The 18,034-nt window shown below is 37.6% G+C and overlaps 1 protein-coding gene across 2 annotated transcripts in view; it reads right to left on the bottom strand.

The window, feature by feature from the left end:
• LOC106934516 (regulator of G protein signaling 7) overlaps positions 1-18,034 on the bottom strand; it is a 64,156-nt gene that overhangs the window by 16,037 nt on the left and 30,085 nt on the right. For both annotated transcript variants that reach the window (XM_015014492.1, XM_015014485.1), the window contains exons 3-9: positions 12,247-12,343; positions 10,722-10,772; positions 4,742-4,848; positions 3,622-3,673; positions 2,314-2,378; positions 1,963-2,039; positions 1,729-1,810 (exon numbers count right to left, since the gene is read on the bottom strand). In XM_015014492.1, the coding sequence (XP_014869978.1) occupies positions 1,729-1,810; positions 1,963-2,039; positions 2,314-2,378; positions 3,622-3,673; positions 4,742-4,848; positions 10,722-10,772; positions 12,247-12,343 (531 nt within the window). The remainder of the gene's footprint in view (positions 1-1,728; positions 1,811-1,962; positions 2,040-2,313; positions 2,379-3,621; positions 3,674-4,741; positions 4,849-10,721; positions 10,773-12,246; positions 12,344-18,034) is intronic.

Genomic DNA, 18,034 nt, shown 5'->3' with positions numbered 1-18,034 from the left:
TATATATATATATATATATATGTATAAAAGAAGATTAACAGCCCATTGTATCTCCCTGAAGCTTCCCAGATCCTCTACAGTCTACACCACCTCAGGGTTCAAAGTGCAATTTGTCCTACACTAAAAGAGTATCAGCTAATCAAATCTAATATGCCTAACCATGCAGTGAAATATCTAAGGTAATGTGTCAAATGGTGTTTAATTAAACAAGAAATGTGCCAGCTGATGCGGGAAAAAAAAGAAAAGAAAATGTCAAGGAGCAGGAACTCAGACTTTCAGAGTACAGCTTCTGGCTGATTGAACAAGTGGTCATAATCTAGCCCTCTTGCAGAAAAACGGAGCTAAGAAGCTCGACGGCATCACTGTGAAATTTGAATTCTTATTGATTATGTTGCTCCAAGGACGCATAAATTGAACTTGTTATTTTCCAATTAACCGCCAAACTGTCTTTAGAAGAAACGCAGCAGAGGAGACCCTTTAAACTCAGGAGGGAGAAAACTAAATGCTAATGCAAAGCAAGTGTGCAGAGAACAAGGTAAAAAGCGCTACTGAAGCTGATGTGTTGTGACAGTTATTGATGTGGCATTTCATGTGTATGACAAAGGCAAACACACGTCAGTGGCTCTGCAGTGGCTTCGCTTCTTTACAACATTTAAATGTTGCAGGAAGCACGTAACATTGTATAATCCATAGAGTATGTGCAAAGATGCACATACTCTTATAATAAAACATTTTTATAGACCTATGTAAAAATCACTGCAGGATCAATGTTAAGATCCTGGTGTAAAATAAGTGTGCTTCAATAAGTGTCAAATGTCAAAATTATGTTTTGACATTTTCAAAACATAATTTCTTTATTAAACACCTTGATACATCCCTACTGGGATTGAAAGGTGTGAAATAGTAACCCGTTGAGTTTTATGCTTCATCGCATGTTCAGTGCCTAATCCGTTTAACCTTTGAGTTTTGTCATGTTATAAGGAAAAACTTGAAAGTCTAGATGTGGCGTGTAAGTTAAAGGATGCATTACAAAAAAACTTTAAGGTTAGCATCCATTTGTATTCAGACTACCTGAGTTGATGCTTTGATAAAACCACTTTTTATTTAAGTACCAGCTTTAAATAAACTATGGTTCTATCATCTTTGCACATCAAGAAACTGAAAAAATTGTCCATTCTTCTTTTCAAAAAGAGCTCAGTCAGAGTGGGTAGATGTTCATTTTCCAAATCTAGCTTAATTTCTGACTTTTCTACCGTGTTCCCTGTCTTTCAAGCTTTTTGTTCTCTGATGTTATTGAAGAAACCTCCCCAATTTTCATAGAAAAGTTATTTTTTTTCACTGAGATTGGATTAATGATGTGAGTTGACCTTTGACAGCAGTTGGTTGCACTGGGATCTATTTGGGTTTTTTGAATAAGGGGACTTTAATACAGATGAGTGACATATCTTTTCAGAGTTTTGTTTGTAATAATGTTGAAAAAATGCATGATTGTTTTTCTTAAAGTTTATCATCTATCACATACAACTTTAGCGAAATTGACTGACGACAAAAAAGCTCAAGAGGTGCGAGGTATGTTTTTCTTCACGGTACTAATTTCCAATTGAGAATGCTGGAACAGGGTGTGCAGGTTGATTAGTTTTTTCAAAGGGATCATAGTGTTGATCACCAGAAATATTATGAATTCCAGCAGTATTAAGCCACAACAATACAGCCTGTGGATTTACTCACCACTGGTCGGTGCACGTCCCAGAATGCTCTTTCCTGACTGTCGAGAATTTTCCTCTCAATTTTGTCCCTTTTTTTGTCAACCCTGGAGACAGAAAAATTAATCAAAACCTCCATATTCCCTCTGATGTGCACATCTGCTAATAAGCATGATGGTATCATCCTAACATGATTCATAACAAGAAGAGGACTCGCTTATCATGGCTCAATGCATATGTGGTTCTTTTAGTAACTTACTTTGCTTGTGCTTCTGCTTGCATAAAGATGAACTCCCATTTTCTGGCGAAAGCTCTCTGTAGCCTTGCTAAGCTCTCCTGTGGGTGAAACAAAAAACAAATGAGAAAAGACAGGTTTTTGAGGAAACTGAGCTTTTTTATATCTGCTTGACAGGCGGATAAGTTCCTATCTTTAAAATCAAAAAAGGACCCTAGAAAATGTCCAAGTCACTGATTAAGCATGAAGTAAAAGCAGTTGTGTTCATTGTTATCTTGAAAGAAAGTAAACAGAGAGAGACTCGGTGAGATGTGCCAACACATAAATAGCGGCCATACTTGAAGAGGTGACACTAACAACAGACTTTTTACTTACCGCTTCATAGTCAGCGAGCTCCAGACGTGCTTTGTTTTGCATTGTTCTTTTGCAGAGGTAAACAGCTGGAAAAAACAGAGGGAAATATTGGTAATAAAAAGAGAACAGAATCTCAGCTTTGCTTTAAGTGGCTCGGCGCTTATGCGTTTAATCCTCTCAACTGCACATTTAAACTGGCCTGCAAAATCGCAAAGGTCATTTAGCTGTGCACGCTGCGAGCGCGTCTGTTACTGCGAGCGCTTGTGTGTGCATCCCTGACTTTTTGATCTCTTCCTGTGCTATAATCGTCCCTTCATCTCTTTGTTAACGGACCGTAATACGGGAGCTTCATTATGCCATTAGACTGTTTTCATTATGGGGCATCATTCACGTGAATCAGCCTCGGCATCTGCTGCTCTCGAAGTTCCCCTGGCGCTCCCGGGATTATTCCCACAGTGAGCTTTAGCCCTTTCCCTCTTCTGCTGCAAATGACAGACCTACCAGGGTGCGGGTATTCATCAAAAAAACATTTTTGGCATTATGAAAGCTTTATCTCCACTCTGCTTGTCTGTAAAAATGAAAAGCTCCTCTCTGTACCAACATTAAAATGCTCAGCCAACTGTGAACAACAGGTGCGTGCACGCAGACACGTCTCCACTTTTCTGTCCAGATGCAACACATTGCTGCTGTCGAGGACGCTGCTACATGGAATCGAGGAGCATGGCTACAGCTTCAGTTTCAGGAATATTTATAAAACCACAATGTAGGCGCAAATTAATTCAAATAACGTTGTCTAAACACAATGATTTACTAAAGCATTCAAGGCCATTCATTTATTCTTATTTTGTGACATGAGAAGTGCAAACATGACCACAGAAGATCAAGGACAATTGTGAAGTGGAAAGACATCAATTTCTTTTTACAAATAACACTGAAAAGCAGTGACATGCATTTGTATTTAGCCCTGTTGAGTGAATACTTTGTGGAATCATGTAATTGCGCAGTATAAACATACTCACAATAGTCATAAACTCACAATGGTCAAAAAAGTACCAATACATTTTTTTTTAAATTATGGAAAATTGACCAGTGAAAGTCAGACATTGCTTTTGAATTATGGTTCAACGGAATCGGTTTCAGAGTGGTACCAACAATTTTGTCAATGCGTGAATCTGTTGTCTCGTGTCTATTTCATTGGGGTTTTGGAAAAACCCCAGTGAAATACTTTAAAGTCATGGTTGTTATTTGGCAAAATAAGAAAATGTTCAAGGGGGCTGAATTCTTCTGCAAGGCACTTTAATGAACAGATCATTGCAACATTTCTCTCACCATAGTCTGTGTTTTCGGGTTCCCAGCAATTAGACGGCCAAAAGTATGGAGTCTGGAAGAAAGATAAGAAAATTAGGAAACAAGACACAAAGAAATCGGTACATAACGAAGAATACAGTTCTTCAAATCAATTTTTTTTGTCTTTTTTTTACCGCCATGATAAAGGGGCTTAGAACTACAGCGTGACATCAGTCACACAAAACACTTTACTGTATAATGGGCTTGGAGTTGGGTCTAAAGGACATCCGCTCTCTTCAGAAAGAGAGCTCAGAGCAGACACAAACATGAATCTTGACTCTCCTCAGGGCAGCATTGTATAGACTGGCCTCAGATGAGAACCGATTGGCAAAGTGACGCCAATCGGTTTTTGTTGGCCAACCACCAACAAAAACAGTCTTAGGTATTGATTTACTCAGGTCAGCTCTTTGTAGCACAACCAAAAAAATAAAAATAAAAAAAAAATCACTATAACTGTCTGTCTTTGCAGGCATTCAGAATAATGTGCTTTTTCTTCTATATTTGTGAACCATTAACAACAATGAAGTACTGCAACTCCTGATTTACTCCTGTTTTCAGCCACAGCCTGTATATTGGTTGGAGTGGAGACTGGAGAACATCTTCAACTGTGTTAAGGTTTCTATAAATTCTTGGCTGAGATTGACATAACCCAGATTAAAACCTTCTGGTCAGTGGCTCTGCATATTTATTTGCATTTTTACAATTCAGTGTCCTCTGTGGTTACCTGGTTTATTTGTAAATTATTTTAAAATGTATTTAGCTTGAAATTATCTGCTGCTATTTCTATGTATTTAAATCCGTTTTATGCATTCGCAAAACACTTTGTTGCACAATGTTGCATGCAAGTTGCTATAAATACACTTTGAGCAATGAATGACTCATCAGTGGATCAAACATGAGCAAAAGAATTTAAAAGAATAACCTGCAAGCACAAAAATGTGGAAAAATAACAGGGAGAATTTTGAAAAACAACAACCCAACACTTAACTGTCAGTTTTATAACTTCAGACTTTATTGCTGCCCCGGGCAGCAATGAATTAGGTTCCAGATCCCACTTATGTAGATGTTAAAGTGAAATCCTTCTGTGCACGAATGTTGTTACCTGAAACCTGTAGAAAGTGCCGTCATCTTTGAGAGTAAGGACATGGTCTGAAATAGGGAAGAAGTAACCATGTGCAGCCATCAGTGTCCCTAAGTGAAGAGCCTCCACTAGGAGAAAACAGACAAGAGTGAAGAGTCAGATTACATTTTGGTCTTCCAGTGTTGGTTCTGTTGATCCAAGTGCTGGTACAAATAACTATATGCAGTCTAAAAAAAACTAATAATCCACAAGCTATTGTTTTGGTCTCCACTTTTTCTGCTTTAAAGCACATTAATAATGCATAAAGCCCAGTCATAGAGATGTTGTCTATTTAATAATTCTCCTTTGGTAGGAATTATGCAATAAATTGGATTATGTGTTCAGATGTTTCTCAGACAAAAGGCATCTTTTGAAAATAGCCTTTAATCAAGTATTAAACATACTTTTTATTAAGCTCCTATTTCTGTATAAAAGTGATTTTTTTTTATTGGTCTATGGTGATAAACTACTCATCATGTTTCTTTAGCTGTAAGCTGAAAATCATCACAATTAACTCAAAACACCTTTCAAAAACAACAATCTGCATGTAAATAATCCATGTCACATTTAATTGGGACCTTAAGTGATAGAACCAAGATAAATTGGCCCATAAGTAAGCTAGACGGATACAGGGAGTAGCATTGTATTGAACTACTTTATTTAGTCACGTGTGAATTAAATCAACTATCATGAATTGCTTTCAGAGGGTAAAGTTGGTTAATGCAGCCCACCATCTTTCCAAGCTGCACACCCATCCTGGACTAAATAATGACTCTGAGCACCAGTCCTTGAATCAGGAAGCGCTGCTTTGACAGATGGATAGGCAGGCCTCCATTCCAACAACACACAGCGCAGTCGGGGGTCTGGCTGATTAGCCCACCTTCAGCGGGAGAGGCGGAACTCATCAGTCACATCACCTGGTGTTGTGCCTGGTTGGAGTGAAAACCCGCTTCCCCCCCCCGGGCGCTGCGCAGCACATGGTTTACTGTTCCTGATTTAAAACCATCAGATAATGAAAACATCTCATCATCCTCCACCGGGTGTCTCAATATCTGCCACCAGGTATTTCCTGCCGTTGTGGATCTACAAGACCTTCATGTTTCTTTTAATGTGTTGACACATTTTGTTCATTAGCAGCCGGCACAGGAAATACGTCATTTGCATGAGGTTCCATAAAGCAGAGCTTCAGTCTCTGTTTCTAACAAAACTGGAAGATGGAGTTGAAATGTCTCTTATAGTCTAAATGCACTAACAGAGACTTGCTGCAGAAAACAAGTACATTGCAGCCCTCTCACTCCCTGACACTTACACATCTAAACACACCGATTCCATGTGTGAAGGATAAATATAGACCAGCTTTTCCCTTAGCATTGAGGAGACTGTTGCAGCTTTAAGAGGTCAGGATGTCTGTGTGTGTGTGTGTGTTTGTGCACAAGCACATTTGTGACAAGGTTCAATTTATTAATAAATAATGACTCATACTTTATTTAAATCTGTTTACTCATAACACAACTCCTTCCTCTTCAGCTTCAGTGTTATGTCTAAGAGCAATTCCTTATATGATCCATCAGCTCTGATTTCTTCATATGATTTAGATTTATAAAACCTGAAGAAGGAGCTAAGGATCTGAAGAAGCTCGTCAGGTCTTCTGAAAATACTAGATAAAAATATTTTTTTTTTTATCCATACAGCTATCTAGCATCTACACTGACATTCACAATATTGCCAGCTTTTTGTATCTTGCTTTAAAGAACAGCCATTTTTTTAAAGACTTATTTTTCGTGTAATATAGCATCAACAATTTTCCATATATATAGTTTTGTCATAATAGTTACCATTATTAGACATTAAAATAGTAGAAGAACAAAAAAAGTATTGTATTAATGAAGACCTTAACAACAGTGTTATGTATTTTTACCTAATTTATACAAAGGGAAAATGACTTGGCCATTATCTGTCATTATCTTAAAAGCTGAATTCAGTTGTGCTTGGAATATTTACGTGAGCACAAAATATTGAAAACTGTTCTGATCATCTCAGATTAAATTTACACATCTCATCCAGTGATGACAAAGAAACAGTCAAAAGGAAAACACCTACATTTATATTTTATTTACATTCACAGAGAAATGTTTAGCTGTGAGTCTGGCCTTACTTTTCACAGGGCAACACAGAGACACACAGGACAAACCGCCATGCATGCACACTCTCTAACATGGTAACCAATTAACCGTACAGTCACATGTTTTTGGACTTACAGGCATGGCAACAATGCTACAAACAATGTCACCAACCAGCCTTTTCCTTCGTCCTTACATCTACTGCATGCTGGATGTCAGCTTGTACACATGACCCTCCTAATCAGCCATTTAGCTTTTTGTAGCAGTTAGGAGATCTTTTATATAAACATGATTTAAAAATGTGATTATTGACAATGAACCTTTTAAACATGCAGCCTGTCAGCTTCAATGTGTGAAAGGGGGCAATCTCAGCAGAGAGGGAAATGTTATCTACAGCAGAGAGTTTTGACTCAGATGGGGAAAAAATTTAAAAAAAAAAAAAAAAAAAAAAAAAGCTTGACACAGAAGATAAAGATCATGATGGGGAAATAAATGTATCCTCTCCAGGCTAAGCCCTGTGTCCTCCCCCTGAGATCATTTCCCTGCTACATCTATCGGTGTGGATTAAATGCTCTTTCATATGCAAAAATCAGACCCTACCTGGTGCACACTCTTGACAGTTTAGCACACTGCTGGATTATTATTAGCTTCCTTTTATTTGTTGGTGTCTGCTGAGTTCCCCTCAGGTGTTTATCGAGATTTGCTTATTCATGTAAGGTCTATAGCTGCTTGTATTTGAGAAATATTTTTTTTACCAAGCATTTAAATAACAATAAAACCACTATATAGACTGTTGAAGTATTATATCCTACAAAGCAAATGTCAGTGATGTATTAAACTATTTTAACCATAAATTTAAGCCATGTACTCCACTGCAAAGTTTTATCACATTTTTTAAGTTATTATGTAAAAGATTTGCTTCATCATATCAGTACTTGTACTTTTAGCTACAGCTAACTGGTCTATTATGAGAATAACAGACTAGTTATTATGTAGGAAAAAGGCTTGAAAATAAGTAAATTTTCTACATTCTCACATCTGTGTCGTTTTTCTTTCCTGTGGGATGAACATAATTTGAGCTGTCCCAGCAGGGTTCATCATTAGGCATGCAGTGGAATATAAACAGAGCCATACTTTCAGTGCGTTATTAACTTGTAAGCTGCACCTGAACTCTATTTACATACATTATATTGGCATTTTGGTGCGTTTGCGTAATGGAGAGCCACCTGTCGTCTTTTAAGGATCTATCCTATCATTTTCACACAGATGATAAGTAGCTGTACATTTCTTCCAAATGAATTTCAGAACTGCATGTAAATTAAATCAAAAGCTGAATGTCTGGATGTCTGACAGATTTATTTGACTAAATTAAGAAAACTGAAATAATTATCTTCTCATTTAAGAAAAAAAAAATTAAATGTTTGCTTGGAAAATACAGAAATATACATTTATTTATCAAGAGATTTTTTTCTCACTCAGCATAATAAGGTCAAATTGACGTCAATGTTTTCAATGTGTCAACCTACAGCAGGGTAAAATAGGTATTGAACGTCTCCACATTTTCCTCAGTTAAGGTGGTAGGGCAACTGACTTGATATTCACACCAGATGTCACCATCAATCCACACATACAGAGAAATCAAAGGGAATTTAAAATTTTATCGGCAAAACATTTTTAATTTGAACACAGAAATGTATAAAATAGTGACCCATCTCTCACAACGCCATACACTTCAACAAGGTCTGAGAAATGCCAAAAGCATCATAGATCCTAAAGCTTTAATCCCCTCTGACTGAAGCACACAGTTCCACTAAAAGCCTTAGAAGAGTTTAGAAAACTCGACTGTAGAGCAAAAAAATAGTTTGTTTTTTTTTCTGGCATCACTCTCAAACATCCAGTTGGACTGGAGAAAGTGTCTAATGGTTGTGAATGAGATCTGTTGGCCTTGAAATATTGCCCTTTGCAGTTATTTAAACGTGAAGTTTTTAGCTTTTTTTTTTTTTTTTTTTTTGCCATTAAGCTCACTGTGTGGTTGCAACATAACTCAGGTCCTTGTCCGTCATGATATAAGCTCCTATAGGTAAAATATAGTTAGAATTAGATAGTCCACTGGGTAACTGAACATATTAGATTGAAATAAATAAAATAAGCCACATTAAAATGGGTCTGAATAAACTGAGATTTCCAAATGAGAGGATAAACGGGCTGGTGTGAGTGTATTATCTGAGGGATTCATTTAGAAAAAAAAAAAAAAAACTCATGACCTCCACTCAGCTCAAATACAAGCTCATTTGCCTTCACTTAATAAACTTCGTGTGGCTGCTGCTGTTGTGCTGTGCTGAGCCCAATTAATTGCACCTCAGTTAGTCGTTTGTCATCTCCTGCAGGAGTTGGCCTCAGCGAAAGTCACAGAGATTTAAAACGAACATAGCGTTTGCCACTGTGGGGTTACTGACAGCATGTTTTGTGTCCGTTCTGCGGAAAGCGCTCAGATCTGAAAGAAACAGTCTGTGGGGACAAGAAGTGTTGCTCGCTGACATGTTCTCAGACAGGTCACTGTCACAGGATGTTTTAGTCTGCACTGATAAACAGCAAATCTTTTGGAAGACATTTTCATGTGTATAGCCAAACATAAAATGTACAATAAATGTAAATTTGCTCAGTGCAATTACTGGCGATGGAAGACAGAATGATACAGCAAAGCTTGGAATCTACAATACAACATCACCAAGTTTTGACAACTGACATACTTGCACATACTGTGTATAAAATGGAGATTAATTCACATAAAGTCTTCAGTGCTGCTTTTCCAGTTAGCCTTTCTTTCCATCTCCAGTTCAAGTGAGTGCTTTGTTTTATGTTCGTTATTTTACTGCATGTACCATAAAATGTTGAAATAGTCATCTGAGTCTTACAGATTGTCACACAAATAAAACAAGACAAATAAGAATATTAAAAAGAAAAACAAGAGTAGGAATTGTTAGTGTTCAAAAGTTTAGGGTCAGAAAGACAGCTGAAAGAAAAATGTAACACTAGACTGCTACATTTGCGTTAGTGTGTTTGTTTTTTATGTAGTGTACACAAAAATTAAAAGCTAATCAGCCAATTTTCACTATTTAAAACAACATTCATGGTGTATGACGTAATATTAGCCACCATTAAATATTTACATGGCTTCATTTACACTAGAAACTTATTTTTGAACACTAATTGGGGAAAAGCTCCATGTTTAGCCACCTAGACACCTCGAATGCCAAACTACTGCATGGCATTGGCTGACAGCTGGCTGAAAGAACATTACTACACTTTCAAGTGACTTGCATGGTGATTTGCATGGTGACTTGCATGAAGTACAAGTGTAGCAGTTTCTGGTCATAAATGGTATGAATAGTTATAATTGGAATCTAAAATCACACCACTTCTCACTCTGTTTAAGACTAGCGGCAGCAAAATACGAGTAGCATGCTGGTTAATCAACCAACTGCAGGCTGGTGACCCAAACATCCCAGCAGCCTGATTTTTACCAGGGTTACTCCATGGAGAACAGAAGGGCGAACAGTAGCAAGTTTATTACTAGAGCTACATTTAGTTTGTAGGCACTAGAAGTAGTTTGTCAGATTTGAGATCTTAGTACTTTAATTAGATTTTTAGTATCAATTTAAGTGAGCACCAAGTTGTCAGTTTTAGCAACATTTGTGCTCTTGATCTTCTAGCTGTCCCTGTTTTCTGATAACTATATCAGCGTTTACACTGATTTAGTTACCAAATCAGGTTTTGTTGGTTTTTTCTGGTTTGTTCTTCGACCAATAAATAAAACTGAATGCATCTTATCAAAAACGTACCTTGATCTTCAATGTCCAGGTTCTTCATGAGCCATTGTACAATATCAGAACCTGTAATAAGAGAGCGTACATAAGTATGAATCATCGACATAGCTAAGAATTTACCAATGCGCTCAAATGCCTTCTGCATATAAATGCGAGTGAAACAGAAAACAATGTCACCCTTAACCTTGTCCACCTCCCTTCATTACCACAGCGCATACAAATGTCTCTCGCCTTGCACCATGTAGGTGGGTAATAGGCCATCCATTATCCAATATTCTTTTCTGACACCCTCTTCAGGCTTGCTCTCTTTGGCTCCAAACCATTAATATAAATGACACCGGGTACAAAGGCAGGTTGAAGCACGTATTATGTGCCGCATAACAACAGAATTTGTGACTCAAAGCATTTAATAAGTCGGTGATTGCATGCTATGTTGCACACCAGCATAAACAAAGTAGAGGTGAGAAAAGGGGATTGTCCACGTGACTCATGCGCCACTTTTACATGCAGGAACGTGGAACGTCTTTTATATGACGGCTGCCATTTTTGCAACTTTACCGCTGAGAATGTGACTGAATCATTTTCACATCCCAGGCAAACATAACAGCATCCTTTGCTCTCCCTCGAGCATTTTCACACTCCGACACAACATGCGACTTTGGCACTTTGACTATATATTTTCCGAGCAATCATTACTGTCTGTCATAGTGACAGGTGAAGGTGTGCTAAGTAGACCAAAGGCACAGAAGGCAGGAAAAAGGTGTGAAATGGAGACATGGGGGAATTCATGCAACGAGACAGAGTAGCCCTGTGGCTGATGTTATGTCCATCAAGCTGCCACTCTGTGCGACTGAATTTTTTTATTTCACCTCTATTGCATCCCCCTTTGCATTTGCTCATACACTAACTAGATGTGAGTTTTGATGGGCGAATGTAATTAGCACCATCCCATTTTCATCCTATGAAGGTTGACCTACTTTCTTAGAGCCAGCTTGAATACAGCGTGTGTTTAATTTTCCATTAAGGCTTGATTCTAAATTGAGAAGTGTCACAACCATACACTGGCATATTCAGGTGTCAGTTTCAGTGAGCAGTTATTTATTTTTTTGCATCAGAATGATCGAAAACTTAACAAGGGCTCAGAAAAAAACATTACATATCCAAAAAAAAAGATATTATAATATCTTTTCTTCAGTGATGAAGAAAAATATGTTTGATTCGGTCCAACCGCGTTCTCGAAATATTGCTGTTATCAGTTAAAAGACTGAATTCTAACACACATATATATATATATATATAATTTATTTATTCTTTTTACTTTCTTTGTATTTGTGTTCTAAGAAATTTATACTTTTAACCCCCCTTTTTTTAATTTAAATGTTCTCTTAAACAGTTCTCTTTTTAAGTAGCAAGTGTGGAGTATTATCACCAGCACAGCTAATGAAACGAAAATTGGGCAACTAGCACAGTAATTTCAGCGGTCATGCATAAAGAGGCAGGAAGAGTGGTGATTTCAGACAGGTGGGAGTTGGGGGCTTACCTGAAAAAACACTGGGGATCTTGGTGAGGAAACTTTTCACCGTTCGTATGGGGATGCCGTTTTTCTCATCCTGCATGCGTGCTATTAACTCCTCCATCTGGACAGCACAGGGACAGAAGAGAGGGAGAAAGTGAGGAAAGTGAGTGGATTCCATAACCCTTTTTCCAAAAAGTGTGAGTTTAGATAGCAAAGACAAAAAGAGGCAAACAAATACAAAGAGGTTCTTCTGTGGTTCAGCTGTGTCTCCAGGCAAGAGAGAGTGAAGCAATGAAGTTGGTGACTAACAAGCACAGATGTCAGATTTCTGCCTCTGCTATGACAAATCTTACTGATGCTTGTCATTTGTCACATAAACCAAGCTGTAAGCTGCGCTTATTGAGTACTGAACTTTAGAAACCTTGCTGTAAAGTTTCTTGGTATTATCTACCACAATATTATTCTGTCTTCCACAAGCCACAGATCTAAACTACGCGGCACAGAGTCAAAACATATCAGGCAGAACTGTTTTAAGTTAAGCTGTAATACAAAATTGAACCAAAAGCTGCCTCAAGGAATGACATGAGTGGGTAAAAAGCAGCACACCGACAAAAGCGCAAACATACACATAGATTTGCACACACAACTGTGGCAGAAATCTTCTGGGATGTAGCTCAAGGAGCTGGCAGGGCGGCACACAGCAACCACTTTGACAACAGCATGCCAAAGGCGGCAGGGTAAAGAGAGGAGCAGACCTTCTGATGGACAATGAGCAGATCACACACCACATCATTTCCCCATAGTCTTCCTTCGATATTAACATATGACTCAGAAAATATGTGCATAACAAAGTTGAAGGAAAATCAATTTTGAGAATAGGAAGGATTTTTTTTAAACAAAACATTTTGTATTAAACAAAACATTTAGAACCTGGGATTTAAGGGAAGGAAGACAGGAACCTTTCGCAAAGGATAGTGAATACTTCTACTTTATATTATTTACTTATACACATATATGTAATTACATCTAAAGACTATCAGAAACATTTATCATTTTGTCTTATCTGGATGGTGTGACTATTACTGCTGACTGTGTCGTGCAAGAAACAAGTACAACGTTGTCATGTGTCAAACTGCAGGGTCATCCTCCTCAGTTTTGTTTACTCTCTCTCTCCTGATTACTGTATGACACAGACAAACCTTATCAGAGCAACTCATCTTCAACTAGGCCAATTCCTTCTTATGTTATTGAGGGTTTTGTGTGGAAGAAAATGAATTTCTTGACCACACTTGATTAAGAAAAGGCTGGTATGTAAATGTTGAACCACTCAGATTTGGGCTGTTCATGTGACAGTACTGGATGAAGAAAGCTGCTAGCTACTCAAATACCCTGTAGCTAAAAACCATGCCAGTTAGTGATTGGAGCCTAATTGACAATGATAGAAAACAGGGAAATACTGAAACTACATAGCTGATGGGTTACAGTAAGAAGGACCAAGAAAGGCAAGGATGAAAGGAAAAAGATCCAGAATTACTCTTTAAAATATTTCTTGATCTTTTTCATATTTTTAGTTCTTTAAAAAAAAAACGGTGTGCTTAATTTTGCTGATGAAATTGTCCCTCAGAAACCCTGGAAAGACTTCTAGTGCATGTAAACCAGGAATTTCTAGTCACAATGAGAATCTTTTCCTAACTTTCATGAAGTCATTGTGTTGACAAAACCTTTACCAAACTGAAAATGGAAAAAGAAAATTTTTAGACCACAAACAATATTCTCTAACACTGTTAAAGATTCCAGATAATCGGATCTTCACATCTCACAAAAGACTTAGATCATGATTTTGAGTGGCTGGATTGCCTCAGGGTCTTCAAGAACCCCTAAAGGTATGATCCCATTTGACAGTTTCTTCAATTCAGAACTTTCAACAATCCTAAGGAAACAAAAGGAACAAGTCTTAAAGCGATGAAAGTAAACGTTGCTTGCTCGCTCTCAGGGCCGTTGCTGTATGCCGTCATATCAAGTAGTAGAAGAGGATGACCGGAGGGAGGGAGAGAGAGACTGTGAGAGAGTATCATCCTGCTGTCTTTTCTCTCCAGATTTGAAATTGAAACGCGATAGATCACTGTGAGGAGGTTGGATTTGGTGTGTGTGTACTGGAATTCCACTGGGACACTGGAAGTGATTCATCTTTTTATGGAGCAAATGTGTTGCTTTGTATTGTTTACAACTATTACCATGCTTCACACATTTTCATTTAAATATGTTATTATGACATATTATAATAATTTTTCTCAAGCCCATTTTATTGGTGCCTCTCCAGGCCACTATGCCTGGTCTAGTGTGTTCGGCTCTGGCGACTTCTTCCTGGTTTTGTGATGACACGTCACCTTTGTACAACTCGCCTTTTCCAGCAAGAAATTTTAGTCTTCTCCTATATTTTTTTTATGTTTATTTTTTCCTCACTACTAGCATAATTGCACTACTTTCTGTAAATGGTGTACTGAAGCAGCCTTTTTTTTTTTTTTTTGGTTTAATTGTTTTTAACTTTATAGCACTGTCTGAATTTGTGAGCCAAAAAGATGGTGGCAGATTTTATGCTTTTTTATTTGGTAAATTTCAGTGTAATGAACCACCATACTCTGACACGTTTTTTGAGTATATCACATTTTACTATACATTTCAGTCAAATTTACTACTAACATTTAGCGTAAACTGTATAATTAATTTCATCTTTAGTAATTCAGTATTCATGTAACTGCTGTAACCTGCTCTTGTGCGATGGGTGGCATTTTTTGTTCAGCGTTTAAACAAACCGCTAATGCCCTTATTACACCAACTGTCTTTCTTTGTCTGTCTTCGTCTCGCTGTTGCTCAGAGAGTCAGCTGCCACACAGAGACAGAGCAAACAAGGACAACAGCAACAGTGATCAATACTTCACACGATCTCTCCAATCCCTGCAAAGCCTCACCGCCCACAGATGGTAAAATGCCACCAGCGTGAATATTCAAGATCTAAAGCTCTTGACGTTGGGATGCTCTTTGGCTTCATGTAGAGAAAAGGAAGAGAGGAAAGTCATTTCCCTCAAGAGAGAGAGACCAAGACTCTCTTCCTGTCTTTCTTTCTCCATCCCCCACCCATCCACCCACCCAGCGCTGTCTGACTGCGTCTCTGCAGCCTCTTACCAGATAAGAGTGAATGTTTTGGCTGCACAGTGTGAATCACTGAATAATGATGGCACTGGACTCAGTACATATGAAGTAACTAACAAAAGCTGCGGATATAAGCACACACTGAGCTTCAGTACAGAGCTTGAAGCACTTCAAAGACTATCAGTGAGGGCACTTGCGGTGCAATCAGAATGTTCTGAAGTACCATTTGGAGCAAGAAAAAAAAAAAAACATCTCAAATGTGGTTTGTAAATCAGGGCTGTCCTCTTGGATTTTTTTTAAGCCACTGTTAAGCAAAACCTGCCCACTCATCAAAGGGGCCAGGTTTAAGTAGCATAAGATGGCGAAATATAATGTTAAATGTGCAGTAGTAAGTAAATCTGCAAGGCGCTGTATTTTTAGAATTTGATCTCAAGAGAATCCGTGTGGAGGTGACTATTGTTAGTTTCTGCAACAAGAGAAAAATAGCTAGCACAGAGAGGATGGTGGAAGTCAAACTTGTCTTCGCTTGATGTTAGAGCAAACCATTATATCTTCATGCATTTAGAAATACGAATGTGGGTGAAGTGATGATGGACATCTCTCTGGGCTTCAATCAGCTGCTTACAAGATGCCTCAAGAGACACGGCTTGAAATTGCAGGGAACTGCTATGACCTTGACATTTAAGTGAGCTCCTCAAGCCAAGAGAGATCATTTGTTGTTAGGGCTGCAATACCTGCAGATTTCTAAGTATGGCTTGAGTACACAATGTAGGTCATGTAGGCTGGGCAATGAAACACCTGAGCCAGGTTGTTTTCCTTGCTCAGTTTTGTGCAAAATATAGTTATCCAGCTCTAGTTAAGTTAACACAACAAGGTTGGGTTAAGACTTTGGCCACATAATGAGACGCCAAAGAGTTTGAAGAGAGGCTGCACAAAGTTTACCTCCAGATTCTAACTAACAATAATGTCCAGATTTTTTTTCTTTATCACAACGTCCAGTAGGCAGTCTTTGTAAGTTTTCTCATCTTGTAGACTACAATAATGCAATAAGTGTGGGAAAAGAGAAAAATCATAGTGTCCACAATTGGTATGAAGAATATGAATGCACAGCACTCAGAATATAATATCCCACAAAATATTGTAAGCATAGATTGAAATGATATATGCAATTGTGATAATGCACACAATTATACTGCAATGGCCTTTGAGATTAATATTTTGGAAGATGTGAGGTACACCCTGGACAAGTCACACAGACAAACAAGACATATTGCCGTACACATTCTCATATCTAAGGATGATTTATAGTGCGAACCCACGCATACTTTTGGAAAGTGGGAAAAAGTCAGAGTATCTGTAGAGAATCCAGGTATGTCCAGTGAAGAACATGCAACCAAACAGGCCTGAAACCCAGAAGTCTTTTTTTATGAGACAACATTGCACCACTGTGCATGTAAGTGTGTGCAAAATGATCAGGGGGGAATTTAAGACTATTTGATAATATCTGAAAAGATCTTTCAACAGTCAAGCTCATTGTTTAGCTATAAATAACTACCTGATTATTTTGACTTTTTCACATTTTCTTTGGTGAAATTGTGACTGTTAAACACATAAAACCTGCTTACTCTATTTAGAATTGTTGTTCTAAAGTTGTTCTGTAATAACAACTAATATTTTTATTAGGTGTGTTCAAAAAAAGTAGATTCACATAAGAATGACGATTATTATTTACTCTGACTCAGACTCAGTATAAAATGTCCCAAAATCAATTTTAAAAGATAAGGTTATTTTGCACAACTATAGATTGAAGCAGAAATTGTAAATAATTGTTTTGAATCAAACATCAATTTTGAACATTGTAAATGAATCACGATAGATTTCCATCCCCAATATTTATATAGAATATTACCGTAACATATATAATTTAATGCAGGGGAAGAGGTTCAGTAAAGCCTAATCAAGTTGTTTAAAACTTGAAAATGGTGATCTGGGCATCCTTTCACTCTTTTCTTTAAACCACAGTTTTTGACACTATTTAGTCAAGCCTAATCAATTCTGTCTCAACAGCTTGAAGCCAGAATTTAGGTTTAAAATATAAACAATCATTTTTTTTGTATGTATTTATACATGATTAATCAAGGTTTAAATAATAAAAAAGCTCCAATGCTTTATAAACCAACAACATTTTTAAAGCAGGCCTAATTAGCACACTATTAAATACCAATGTAGAGCAGTGCCTGCAGCTAGCTCTGATATCGATTCAGAAAATGTACTTTCAAAGTATCTAGCTCTCTTGATAAAGTGTAGAGTTCACAGTGCAACTCCTTTTAAAAATCCGAATATGTTGATTCATATCTCCCTTTTATCTAATGATTATAGTCGTGTCAGTCAGCTGAAAACTAATTTAGAGTTCATGCTAGCTTTTGTTGGTCAGTTCGACGCTGATACAGAGGAAATTAAAAGAACTTGAGCAACGTTTTTGTATCTCGCTCCCCTCCCGTCTTCTCGCTAGCGCTGCTGTGATTTCTAAATGTCGCTGCCTTGAATGCTGTGGTAGTACCTCGGTATTACCTTGACAGTGGACAAATGTGTCTACAAAGAGAGAATAAAAAAATAGTCCTAACTCCCTATTATATAATTATGCAAATATACATCATGTTTT

This window comes from Poecilia latipinna, unplaced genomic scaffold (assembly GCF_001443285.1).
Source record: "Poecilia latipinna isolate Pla-1442-1.1 unplaced genomic scaffold, P_latipinna-1.0 Scaffold69, whole genome shotgun sequence".
Classification (NCBI taxonomy): Eukaryota; Metazoa; Chordata; class Actinopteri; order Cyprinodontiformes; family Poeciliidae; genus Poecilia; species Poecilia latipinna.
Note: the sequence above shows the minus strand (reverse complement) of the source record. Positions and strands in the feature narration are given on the sequence as shown.